Source organism: Antechinus flavipes, chromosome 3 (genome assembly GCF_016432865.1).
Source record: "Antechinus flavipes isolate AdamAnt ecotype Samford, QLD, Australia chromosome 3, AdamAnt_v2, whole genome shotgun sequence".
Lineage (NCBI taxonomy): Eukaryota > Metazoa > Chordata > Mammalia > Dasyuromorphia > Dasyuridae > Antechinus > Antechinus flavipes.
In genome coordinates, this window is record NC_067400.1 from 613,336,489 (window position 1) to 613,348,410 (window position 11,922).

General features: G+C 53.0%; 1 protein-coding gene across 1 annotated transcript in view; it reads right to left on the bottom strand.

The window, feature by feature from the left end:
• RYR1 (ryanodine receptor 1) overlaps positions 1-10,761 on the bottom strand; it is an 87,632-nt gene extending 76,871 nt beyond the window's left edge. Inside the window, 10 exon segments of the mRNA XM_051989090.1 lie at positions 250-406; positions 575-649; positions 1,070-1,163; positions 1,258-1,351; positions 2,310-2,422; positions 2,617-2,695; positions 2,836-2,910; positions 5,536-5,640; positions 5,846-5,965; positions 10,594-10,761. Coding sequence (XP_051845050.1) covers positions 250-406; positions 575-649; positions 1,070-1,163; positions 1,258-1,351; positions 2,310-2,422; positions 2,617-2,695; positions 2,836-2,910; positions 5,536-5,640; positions 5,846-5,965; positions 10,594-10,641 — 960 coding nt within the window. The 5' untranslated portion in view covers positions 10,642-10,761.
• Between the last annotated feature and the right edge of the window lie 1,161 nt (positions 10,762-11,922).

An 11,922-nucleotide genomic window follows, 5' to 3' on the forward strand; every position in this document is an offset into this window, starting at 1 on the left:
TAAATACCATCTCTATGAAAGAAAGAATTCCAGGATATGAGTGCTAGCAGGGACCATGGAAAGGCTCTAGCCATCTCCCCCCCCCCCCCCCCCCCCTTTTGTTTTACAGTCAAGGAAACTGAGTTCCAGAGACATCAAGGACCTTGCTCCTGAGGATTTCCAGGCAGACAATCCCTCAGGCCCAGAAGGCCACAGCAGGGGTTCTGCATGGGTGGATGGTGGAAAAAGAAGACTCCCAGTCATTGGTACCTTGGAAATTCGGAAACAGAAAGCAGTTGCCTTGGTGGCAGCCTTCGAGGCATCTACCACTATCAGGCCTTGGTCCTCTGTCAGCGCCAAGTATCTCCCTGTAGTCACGTGTCGCACACGCAGGGGCTGACCCCAGCGCAGGTGGCTCCCGCTCCAGCTGGGGGGCGAAGGGAAGGAAAGTAGAAGGGTCAGGTCCAAAGACTCCTCAATCCCCCCTCTCCATACTCTGAATTCCCTCCATGTCCCCTCTTCCCCAGCATCCTCGGTCCCCTAGATCCCTGTCTCCCCAAACCCCATATCCTCTTGTCCCCTCAGCTCCCTCTACCTTATCCTCAGGGGTTCCAGTCTCCACAGGGAACGGGCATGGGTACACACAGCACCCCCTTCATAATGAACCAGCCTAGTTGGAGGAAAAGAACAGTGGGATTCCAGATTCTACCAGTCCAAGCTCCCGTTATCCAGGCTCCCGTCCCCTTACTATTGCTAAGACTTTGTAGTTCACAGAAACCTCATTTCTGGTCCTCTAAAATAAGAGCCCCCGGTCTCACCAGACCCGCACTTCCTAACATCCAGAACCTACCCCCATCACCAAACCAGAACTCGGTCTTGCCCATATCTGGGCCTTCTGGCATTCGAACCTACAGTTCCCACCCCTTCTTTTGGGGGCCCTAAGGCTACCCACCACCACTCAATCCCTTAGAGTCTCGGCCCGCAGCCCTGCCCCACCCTAAACCACCTAGATGCCCAAGCATCTCACAGTGACGACATCCACTCCCTAATTCCCCTGGCATCCAGGCCCTCCATCCCCTCATGGCCAGACCTGCGCTGGTCATCGCTGTCAGATGAAGAGATGGTTAGACACTCGTCCATATGGCCGTGGAACAACCGGAGAACATGGCCACCGGTCACGTACCCTTTGGGACGGTAACGAATGACTCGGTGAACAAGAGGAGGTAGAGGCAGAGAGGCATTTCTGGCTGGTGTAGAGGAATCTCTGGGGGTCCCTACCTTCTTCACACCCAGAACAGATGGGGTTCATGTTCCAAAGGGTTTGCATGAAAGACGCATCAGCCTGGAGCTCCCCACTGGCTGTGGACAGGTGCTAGAAAGAAGACAGAAGGCAGACGCCATCAAACTGGGGTCAAGAATCAGATATCCCAGGGGAGCCAGGTGGCGCAGTGGATAGAGCACCAGGAGGTCAGGTGGACCTGAGTTCAAATTTGGTCTTAAACCAAACTGTGTGACCTTAGGAAAGTCACTTAACCCCCAATTGCCTCAGGAAAAAAAAATCAGATATCCCATGGCTCTTTTTAACAATGAGATGATCGAGGCTGGTTCTGATGATCTTGTGATGAAGAGAGCCATCTACACTGGGAACTGAGTGTGGACCACAACACAGCATTCTCACTCTTTTTGTTGTTTCTTTGCATTTTATTTTCTTTCTCATTATTTTTCCTTTTTGATCTGATTTTTATTGTGCAACATAATTGTATAAATATAAATACATATATTGGACTTAACATATATATATTTTAAGATGTTTAACAAATATTGGATTACTTGTCATCTAAAGGAGAGGATGGGGGGAAGGGACAGAAATTTGGTTTTACAAAGGGTCAATGTTGAAAAATGGTCCGTGCATATGTTTTGAAAATAAAAAACTCGAAACATAAGCGAGTGCAAGGGATAATGTTGTAAAAAATTACCCTGGCATGGATTCTGTCAATACAAAGTTATTATTAAATAAAATAAAATTAAAATTAAAAAAAAAAGAAAAGAAAAAACTCTAATAAAATTTTTAAAAGTCTGTGCAAAAAAAAAGTCAGCTATCCAATGATTTAGTAGATGCTTGACAAGGAGACAGGTAAGACTAACCAGGGGTTGGGAAACCAGGGGGAATTACCAGCCGGCCCCCTAACATGGACCCAAAAAGGTAGGAAGAAATGGGATGGAGAGAGGAGAGAAGGAATGGGACCAGAGAGGGAAGAGTACATGTTTGTATTTGGTTTTCCAAGTAGCAACAGACAGGGGCAGAACTCTGAGACCCCCAGACTTCTCACCAAGTATCTTTCAGAAGAGACACTGACAAGGATGAGGTCATCCCCCACCCGGACCTTCTCCCCTTCGGATCGCTGCTTTGAGGCCGGATGCATGGTCCACCAGCAGGCCTCCCCTGGAGGAGACAGGGAGGAATCAGCTTGGGACCCTGGGGGTCCTCCCCAGCCCTGCCCCTCTCCCCCGGCTCCACCTGCCCTTCTTTGCCCAGCATCCCCTCTCTCGCCCCATCTGCCCTGTCCAGCCTCTCTCTGATCTTCAGCATCTTCCCAGAATCCCCTGCTCCTGCCACGGTCTCTTCGGCTCCCCTACCTGTGGCATCTTCTTGCAGGCCCACATCGAAGGCGAGTTTGTCAGTCATGGAGCGGGATGTTGTGAGGCAGCTTAGGTACTGGGGGAGGGAGAGCCAGGCAGCGGGGGAAAGGAGGAGAATTAAGAAGGGAGTCAGTCTTTTAGGGGCACAGCCCTCAGCCCTTACCCTTTCTTTCCTCCTCTTCCCTCCATAATCACCCTCCTTCATCCTCAACTTACCATTTGGCTGTGGGCATGCCGGAGTAAGATGGCGTGGCCATAGAGAAGGGTCCGGTGTCCCCCGCCCTGAGATGACTGGGGGTGGGGAGGGAACGGGTAAATGTCTGTGAGCACACAGGATGCTCCCATCCACCCAGCTTAGAACCCCCTCCTCCTCCTCCAGACCATCACCCCTTTGCCCCGAGAAGTCGCACAGCAAGTCTGTGGGAAGAGCTGGGACTCGCGGCCGGGGCTGGGGGATGGAAACGTTGGGCCCACGGAACCGTACTGCTTTTCTGCCCGCCTGGGCCTCCCAGGCCCACCCCGTGGGCGATAGACTGCCTCTTGCTGGGACCACTCCCACCCCCTTAAGGAACAGCCCCGGGTTACTGGGGGCAGAACATACACAGATGTGTGTACACACACATACCCGCACCCCCTTCCTGGGCCCCGTTCTCACGGGCTGAGGAGGAGGGCGGGGTGGGGGTAATTCATATGTTATAACATCATGCCTCATTATAACATCACGGTCAACTCATGCCCGGCCTTTGCCAGAGGCCACGGGATCGCTCCCACGGACCCCGCAGCACACAGACCAGTGTCTGGACCAGTCCCGCAGAGCACAATCTGGGTGCTGGGGACTGTTGCCACACTGGTCCCCCACAGGCCATGTGACCGGGGCAGACCCAGAGCCGTAACTAGGAAATGTTGATCCCTGGGACAAGAATGCCCAACCTCCGAGGAGGGGAGAGAGTGGGGTGGGGGGCTCCAGCCCTTCCTCCAGGTGGAGCTTCCCAGTTTAACTGATTATTCCTGTTTAATAGGCACAATATTCCAGGGTTTCTTTGCTGATTAAGGCTACAAATGTTCTCTGAATCCATGACCCCCTACATTTGGCACCCGGGACAAAGCCCCGCTGTTCTGCCCTAGTTGCAGCTCTGGTCGTGTCCCATATCACATGGATCGTGAAATAGGACTAGGAAGAAATATCCTATGGGCCATGGGACCAGTGTCCTTTTCACCTACACGGGGCAGTCTGCGGTTCCTGAACTCCCTGTCCACCCTGTTCCATGCCCCTCCCCCAGACCCCCACTCAAGACTGGGATGGAAGATGAAAGGACCGTGCAAGGAAGGCCGGGAAGATCCCATGGCACCAAGGAAGGCAGGAAGGAGACTCTGGAGGGGTAGGGCAGGAGATGAGATCAGGGAAGAGCAGAAGTGGGTAGAGAGGCTAGAGAGGCCACTGGAGCAAGAGCGGTCCCCCTCTCCCCTCACCTCTGTGACTTCCCAGCCCCAGGGGAGACAATGGGGATTCAGGTCAAGGGAGACATGCTGTTCTGACCCCATTGGGCCCCTGAGAGGATGGACCGGAAAACTGGGGGGTGGGGATCGAGGAGGATGGATGACACCCACAGGCGGGACATACCCACTTATCCAAATTGAGGGTCTGTAGGATGGGTGGGCAGGGGTAGAAAAGAAGCAGAGGAAATGGTGAAACTTGGGCAGGAAATGCTAGGACCAGAAATCCCCCTCCCCACCGACCCCCATAATCCTCTACTTGGAGAGACCCGGACGAAGGGTCGAGGTGGTACAGATGTAGAGTGCCCCCTCCCCAAATGCTTCCATCAACTCCCCTCCCGACCCCATTCTGTTGACCTTCTCTGGAGATCTTAGTCTACAATTCTTCCTTTCTTTGGGACCCCCTCCTGCCCCATCATCTCCCAATGTCTCTCCTACTCCCATCTTCTTGTCCCACTTCTGTTCCCCATTTCCCATCATCCCCCTGATTACTTCCCCCTATGATTTCTCACACCTCTTCCTACTTGTCTCCATTTCCCACGGTATCCTCTCAGTTTACCCTAATGCCTGTGTTTCAGATCACAGAAGCCGGGTTATACGGCAGTTCATCTGAAGAAAAGATCTAGGGTCCTTTGTATACCACGAGCTTACTATGAGTCAACAGTGTCATATGACAACAAAGTACAGTGTTGGGCTGCATAACGAAAAGCACAGTGTTGGGGCTAGGGAGCTGCAAGTCCCGCTGAACTCTGCCCTGGTCAGATCATGTATGAGGAGGACAGCGGGCCAGCCTGGGGACCTCACGTTAGGGAGGACGGCGGGCCAGCCTGGGGACCTCACGTTAGGGAGGACGGCGGGCCAGCCTGGGGACCTCACGTTAGGGAGGACCTGGATAAGCTGGTGAAGGGCCTCCAAGTGAGGAAAGGGATCTGAGATCTTCTCACAGGAGAATCAGCTAAAGGAGCTGGAGCTGAAGCTCAGAGGCTCCAGGGGGATGTGACATTTCTCTTCAAGATTTGAAGGGTGCCGAGAGAGGGCAGAATGGGGTCATGGGTGAAAGCTGCAGAGGGCCAGTCTAGCTTAGAATCAGGATGAATTGATTCCAAATGGGAGGGAGCTGTTGGGAGGTAGTGAGCTCCCCATCCTTGAAAGTCTTTAAATGAAGGCTGGAGAATTGCTTGGAAAGGACTTCTTGGTTCCTTCTACCTCCAAGTTTTCAATTCTCTTCTATCCTTTCTCCATCTCCTGGCTCTCCCTGGGATCTTCCTCTTATCTCTGTCCTCCCAGAATCCCTTTCTATGCTTTTTTTTTTCTGGATCTGTCTCTATTTTTCCTCATACTCCCAGAAGCCTCCAGATTATGTCTCTCTTCGCACCAGATCTCAGTGTCCCCTCTTGGCATTGACCCTGGCCCTGGGCTCACCTCAGTGCCAGCCTCCACCGTGTTGGCCAGCATCTCCTGCAGGGCTCGCACCGAGAGAGATTGTTCCAGCACGAAGCAGCACACAGCCAAGTCAGGGGGCACATTCTGGGGGGATCATGGAGGACAGAGAAGGGAGTGTGAAGGGTTGTCAGGCTGCTTCGGGACTCTGTTCCCGGAAGCCCTTGAACTCCATGGTGGGTGGGGGGAGAAGGGAGAAGATGTAGCTGAGGGGGCTCCCTCCCCCAATTTTCTCCCTATCCCCTACTCTGCTGCCCTTCCTACCCATACCCCTCCCCATAAGCCCACTGACCTGGGCATTGCTGGTAGGTTCCAAAAAACAGAGACGGTTTCCAAAGCCTTCGGCGGCTAGGCAGAGCTTGATTTGCTCCTTGAGGGTGGTAGCGCTGCACTGCAGGACAACCTCATCTTCCTGGGGGAGATTGGGATGGGAGAGGGAGGAAAGCACAGGTTGAGATTTCTTCCCTCAGGAATTACAGCCTCTTCTTCCTGAGACCCGGAGTCTGTGAAACCCCAACTCTTTTTGTACCCAATCAAGAATAAGCATTTATTAAGTGCCTACTATGTGTCAGGCAAAGGAAAAATAAAGGCATAATCTTGGGCAGCTAGGTGGTGCAGTGGGTAGAGCACCAGCCTTGAAATCAGGAGGACTTGAGTTCAAATCTCCTCTCAGACACTTAACGCTTCCTGGCTGTGTGACCCTGGGCAAGTCACTTAACCCCAATTGCCTTAGGGGAAAAAATAGAAACAAAAAGAAATAACACATAACAGTCCCTGCTCTCCAAGGATCAGGAATCTCACATTATCACAGACCTACTGAGGATCTACGAACTCCTATCTGAATCCCCTCCCCCTCCCACTGAACCCCTGACTTCCCTAATCTGGATCCCAGAACGCCCTCTGGTGTAGAAGCTCACAGACTTAGAACTGGAAGGGGTCTTTCCAGGAGCTTTTAAATTTAAGTCTCTTGATTTACAGAGGAGGAAATTAAAGCCCAAAGAAGCATAATTTAACACCTCACAGCTAATAAATGAGCAAGGCAGGCTCTGACTCCATGTTTGGCAAAGATACTGGACTTGTTTGCTATTTCCATCTCCAGCTCATTTTACAGATGAGGAAACTGAGACAAGCAGGGTTAAATGACTTACTCAGGGTCACAAAAGTAGTATCTACGGCCAGATTTGACTATCTTGACTCCAGGCCTGATGCTGTAACCCCCATACCAGCTAGCTGGCCCCAACCCTCAGGGTTTGGGTTTTTCAACCCCAGTTCTGAAGCCCCAAAGCTCACACTCCCTCCCGAAACTCCTCTTCTTACCCTAAGTAATCCCGAACTTCCTACTTTAAGATGCCCAGCCTTTCGCTCTGGGCACTCTCTCCCTGCCCCTTCTCAAGCCTCAAACAATTTCATTGAAATAGCCTCTATATTCAGGGATCCCAAGTTTCCTATTTGAAGATTCCTCTCTGCATGCTCAAGCAGAAATTTCTTCCTTCTTTTCTTTCTTTCTTTTGTAAGGCAGTTGGGGTAAAATGACTTGCCCAGGGTCACACAGTTAGTGAGTGTTAAGTGTCTGAGGCTGGATTTGAACTCAAGTCCTCCTGATGCTAGGGCTGGTGCTCTATCCACTGTGCCATCTAGTTGTCCCTCCAGCACGTTCTGAGATACCCTCCCCAAACCCTTTACTCTGAGCCTCTGGGGAAAGTCCAAGAAGGGGATAGACTAGTTAACAGTAATACCTACTATCTAGCCCCTTATCCCTTCCAAATCCCAGCTTCCTCCACCCTGGATCTGGTGTCTTCTCTCTCTTTCTAGTCTAGCTCCCATACTCCTGTCTGTTTGGCTGATTTTAGCGGGCCAGCCTATTCTTCCTGTGCCTTAGAGACAAAAGCTCAGGATATGGAATTAAAGGCCCCATGTGACTTTGGGGAAATCCTTAACCTCTCTGGGCTGACATTTTCTCCTTTGTAAAATGCAACTTCAATTAAGTTATATTTAAAGACCCTTTATTAACACCTGTTGTGAGCCAGGGACTACATAGGGAACGGGGATACAAAGGGAGATATGGAAGGGTCCCTGCCCTCAAGAAGTCTCCTGAGGAGACTGTGTAGGGTTAAACTGAAAGAGGATCCATGTTTAAATCCAGGTCCACCCTTATTGCCCAGTGATCTGGGGCGGGCACATTTCTGGATCCCAGTTTCCTCATCTGTAAACAAGAACGGTGAATTTGTGAACGTTGTTTTGCTTGACTATGGCTATTTGTCAAAGGAGTTTTGTCTTCCTTTTTTTTTTTTTTTTTTTTTTTTTTTCTTTTCCAATGGGAGAGGGCAGGAGGAAAAGAAAATAGATTTTCACGAACTAAAACATATGAAATGCCATTAAATGGCATTGGACTGAATAGTCTAGAACATTCTTTTTAGTTCTAAATCTGTTTCCCTGGTTCAGTGCTTTGATCATTTCAATATAAAATATTTTGGTTGGAGAGGGCTGCCCTCTAACCGTGGAAGAGGTTAGGAAAGGTCTCCTGCAAGGGAAAGAGCTCTTCCAGGTGGAGGTGAGAGATCCCAGGCAGGGGGGGGGCGGCTTGGGCAATAGCATAGAGGCGGTGGACGGAATGTCCCACACAGGGAACACCATTTTGGTGGAATGTAGAATGCACAAAGAGGAATAATGTGGAATTGGTCTAGGAGGATAGATTGGAGTCAGAATGGGAAGGGCTGTAAATGCCTAAGCAAGGAAGGGAGCCATTGTGCCTTCTTGGGCAGTTTTGGGATGGGGAGAAAGGGAAGCAGGGAAACCAGTTAGGAGGCCATCACCTCAGGGCTTTCCAAACTTCCACAGAAATCCTTAGGGCCTGTGCTGAAGGGAAGAATTTGAGGACCCAGGGGAGTCAGAGTTCCCACAGACTCCTCCAACCAGTCTTTCCAGCCACATCCCTCCAGTCAGGCCCCCTCATCAGACTCCTCCAGCCAGTCCCTCCTGGCCAGCTCCCCCCACCAGAGTCCCCCAGCCAGCCCCCCACCAGAGTCCCCTAGCCAGCTCCCCCCACCAGAGTCCCCCAGCCAGCCCCCCCCACCATGTCTCCCAGCCAGCCCCCCAGCCAGCACTACCCCTTCTCCTCCACTCTCCAGCCCAGGGTTCTAAGTGAATCAGAGCTAGGAGCAAAGCTGTGGCCTGGGCCTAGAACTGGCAAAAAGAGAGAAAGAGCGGTTGGTAGGGAGGTGCTGCAGAATGGAAAGTTCATCTTAGTCTAGGGGAATGAGCGCTGGCTTTGGTCTGACCTAGTTCAAACCCCTCTTCTATCACTTATTATCCACTGTGACCTTAGGTGAGTGATTCACCCTAAGCCTCAGTTTCCTCGTCTGTAAAACGAGAGGGTTGGATTAGGTGGCCACTAAGTTCCAGTTCTAGATCTAGGCCCAGGCCCCAGAACGCTCCAATCCCTCCGCCTTTGGCAGGGGAATCATTTCCTAAAGCGAAGGAGGTTTGTTTCTCCAGTCCCTCCCAGAGCGACATCACCCAGTCCTCTTAAGGTCCAGTCCCCGTTCTGCTCAGCAAGATTTTATGACTGACTGTAAACACGCCAATCAGAAGCTCCCGAGTGGGGCTGCCAGCCAATCCGAGCCCGAGGCTGGGAAGCGGGGATTGTGAAATGCACCAATGGGCTCTGGAGCTGGAAGGGGTCGGAGCCGGTGGGGTGAGGGGCGGGGCGGGCACGCACAGCTGTCTCTGTCTCTCACCCCACAACCTTCCATCCTCCCCCCAAACAGCGCCTGACACCTCTTCTGCCCAGTGTCCCCTCCCCAGCTGCTCCCCCTTCTAGAAATTGGACCCTTCCTTCTCCCGTCCTCTCCTGCTTAGGGAAGGTTAGGTTTCTGCTGAGAAGGTGCCCCCGTCAGCAGTTTCCTGAGCCCTGGGGAGGGAGTGGGGTAGGGCTCCCGGCCTGGAGGCATAAAGGGTTGTAACGAAGGCGCCCCCCCCACCCCCATAGACCCGAGCCAGTCTCTCGGGAGTGGGAGTTGGGGGGGGGGGATTTACAGGAGCCAGGGATACCTCGACTCTCATCCTCCTTGAAGCACCTCCTCCCCCTCCCGCTCCCCCTTGGCTGCCCGCCCCCGTCCCCACCAGCAGCCCCAGCTATTCTGGGCAGCACACCTGTTCCCCCAAATTCCCATCTCTGCCCCCGCCCTGGCCTGACCAGGCCCTGTCATGCAGAGATCGAGAGAGACCCAGAGACAACGAGAGACCCAGAGACAGAAGGATGAAGACCAAGAAACAGCGGAAGGCCTCGGCTCATTGGAAGCTTGAGCTGGAAGGGGCCTTCCACACCAGTTAGCCCATTCCCGTTATTCGAGGGAGGGACCGAGCCCGGAGACGTGGAGATTCCGAGAAGGGGGCGCACACCCGGGAGCCCAGAGATTGAGTTCCACCCCACAGAGACCCCCAGACTCCGTCGGGGGGAGGGGAACTTGGCGGCGAGGACGGCAGGGCTCCTCCAGGCTCCCCCAGCCAGGACTCCCTCCACCCCTCACCCCAGGACTCTAAGTGGGTCAGAGCCAGGAATTGGAGAACGAGGCCGGTGGGGGGAAGCTAAATTAAGCCGACAGGGAAACTGGCATTAAGGCAAAGCTGTGGTCCCGGGCTACAGCAGCCATCACGTTAGACCCCTCCTTCTGGGGCGCAGGGGGGGGGGAGAGGAGGAAGAACGCCTTTCCTTGCATTACCCCCCCCCCCCAATCCAGGAAGGCCATAGGATTTTACCCTATGCACATCTCTCCTCCAAGTCCTACGAGAGACAGAGAGTCCCAGACAACCAAAGGACCCAGACACAGTCAGAGACCGAGACACTCAGGGACAGTGCCGACATATGCCAGACACTCAGAAACAGAGGGAACCTGAGGGATGGGCGACTGGCGCGAGGAGACAGGGCCTGGGAAAAACAAGGCGTCCACAGGCAGAGACCCTCGGGGACCCTGGGAGGCAGAGCGGAGTCTGAGAAAAGACGCACGGAAACTTAGAGGCAGACACCCCCGAGATACTCACAGTTCGGAGAAACTGGACGTCATCCTCGCCCTCCCCTCCATCCCCCATGATCCCAGGGAGTTGAGACTAGGACTGGGACCGGGGGGAGCTGGACCCGGGGTGCTGGTGGTGGGGACTGAGGGGCCGGACGCTTGGAGAGGGTGGCTGGGAAGGCGAGGACAGAGATGGCACTGGGAAAAGGGCTCGGAAAGGGGGAATGGGGGTGTGTGGCTCCTGGGGTCCGCCCCCTGACTCCTACTGGTTCGGAGTGGGGGGGCGGGGCTAATATTGGCCTAGCCCCCCGCACCCCGTAGCCTGCTGCTCCTCTTTCCCTTCTTGGGCCGGGAGCCGAGATGGTTTTAGACAGATGGGTTCTAACAGACACCCCATTCCCAGCGTCCCTCAGTTCCTCATAGTTGAGGTCTCTGGAAGGAAGAAATTCCTTAGATGTCATCTAGTCTCTCTCCTCCTCATCCTTTCCCAGTCCTAGGCTCCAGTCCCCTAAAGGTACACATATATTTGCCTAAATTTGTGTCACACACTCAAACATACACGCGCACACACACACACAACTTCATCTGCATATAATTTACATGACACTGAGCCTTTGCTCCACCTACCGGAAACAGGGCACATGACATGGGCTGAACCACTGAAGGCACAGGTGTGTATTCTTATGCAAATATGCTCACTAGGCATTATGGGTAACAGAGTAGAGTGATGGGGAGGTATAGGAAACCTCAATACATCACCCTGCCTGACTTCCTTTCCCCCCTCCCCCATCAGAAGTCTCAGGAAACCAGTTTCCTTCCTCACTCAGCACATCTGCACCACTTCCCCAGCTGTGTCATGGGAGAGGAAAGAGGGGAGCCTACGGGTTCTCCAAGCCCTTGTAGTCATCATGTTTTAACCACTCATCCCTTTCACTTTTTCCTTTTTGGAGCAAGGAGGGGGTGTTTCCAACTTCCCTTGAGGTCTAGGCCCACCTCAGCTCCTCCACTCCCCTCCAGCCCCACAGGGAACTAGATTCAGCCACACAGATCGGTGAGGAGGAGGAGGGGGACAGCATCTGCTTTTTCCTTGGGCACAGCTGGAGTCACTCTGAAAAGGACCCCAAGAACATCTGTAAGAAGCGGGTGGTAAAGTCGATGTCTCAGCCAGAGTGAGATCATCAAAAGAGAATCTGAGACAGAGATAATGGGGGTTTACAGAGGAAAAAGAGAGAGAGAGAAGCAAAGACAGTGAGAGAGATAAGATAGATATCAAAAGAGAGAGGGACAGAAATGCAGACCCAGGCGGAACTAAAGGGACAGTGCAAGAACCTCAGAGGATCCCCCTCCCCCAGGCTAC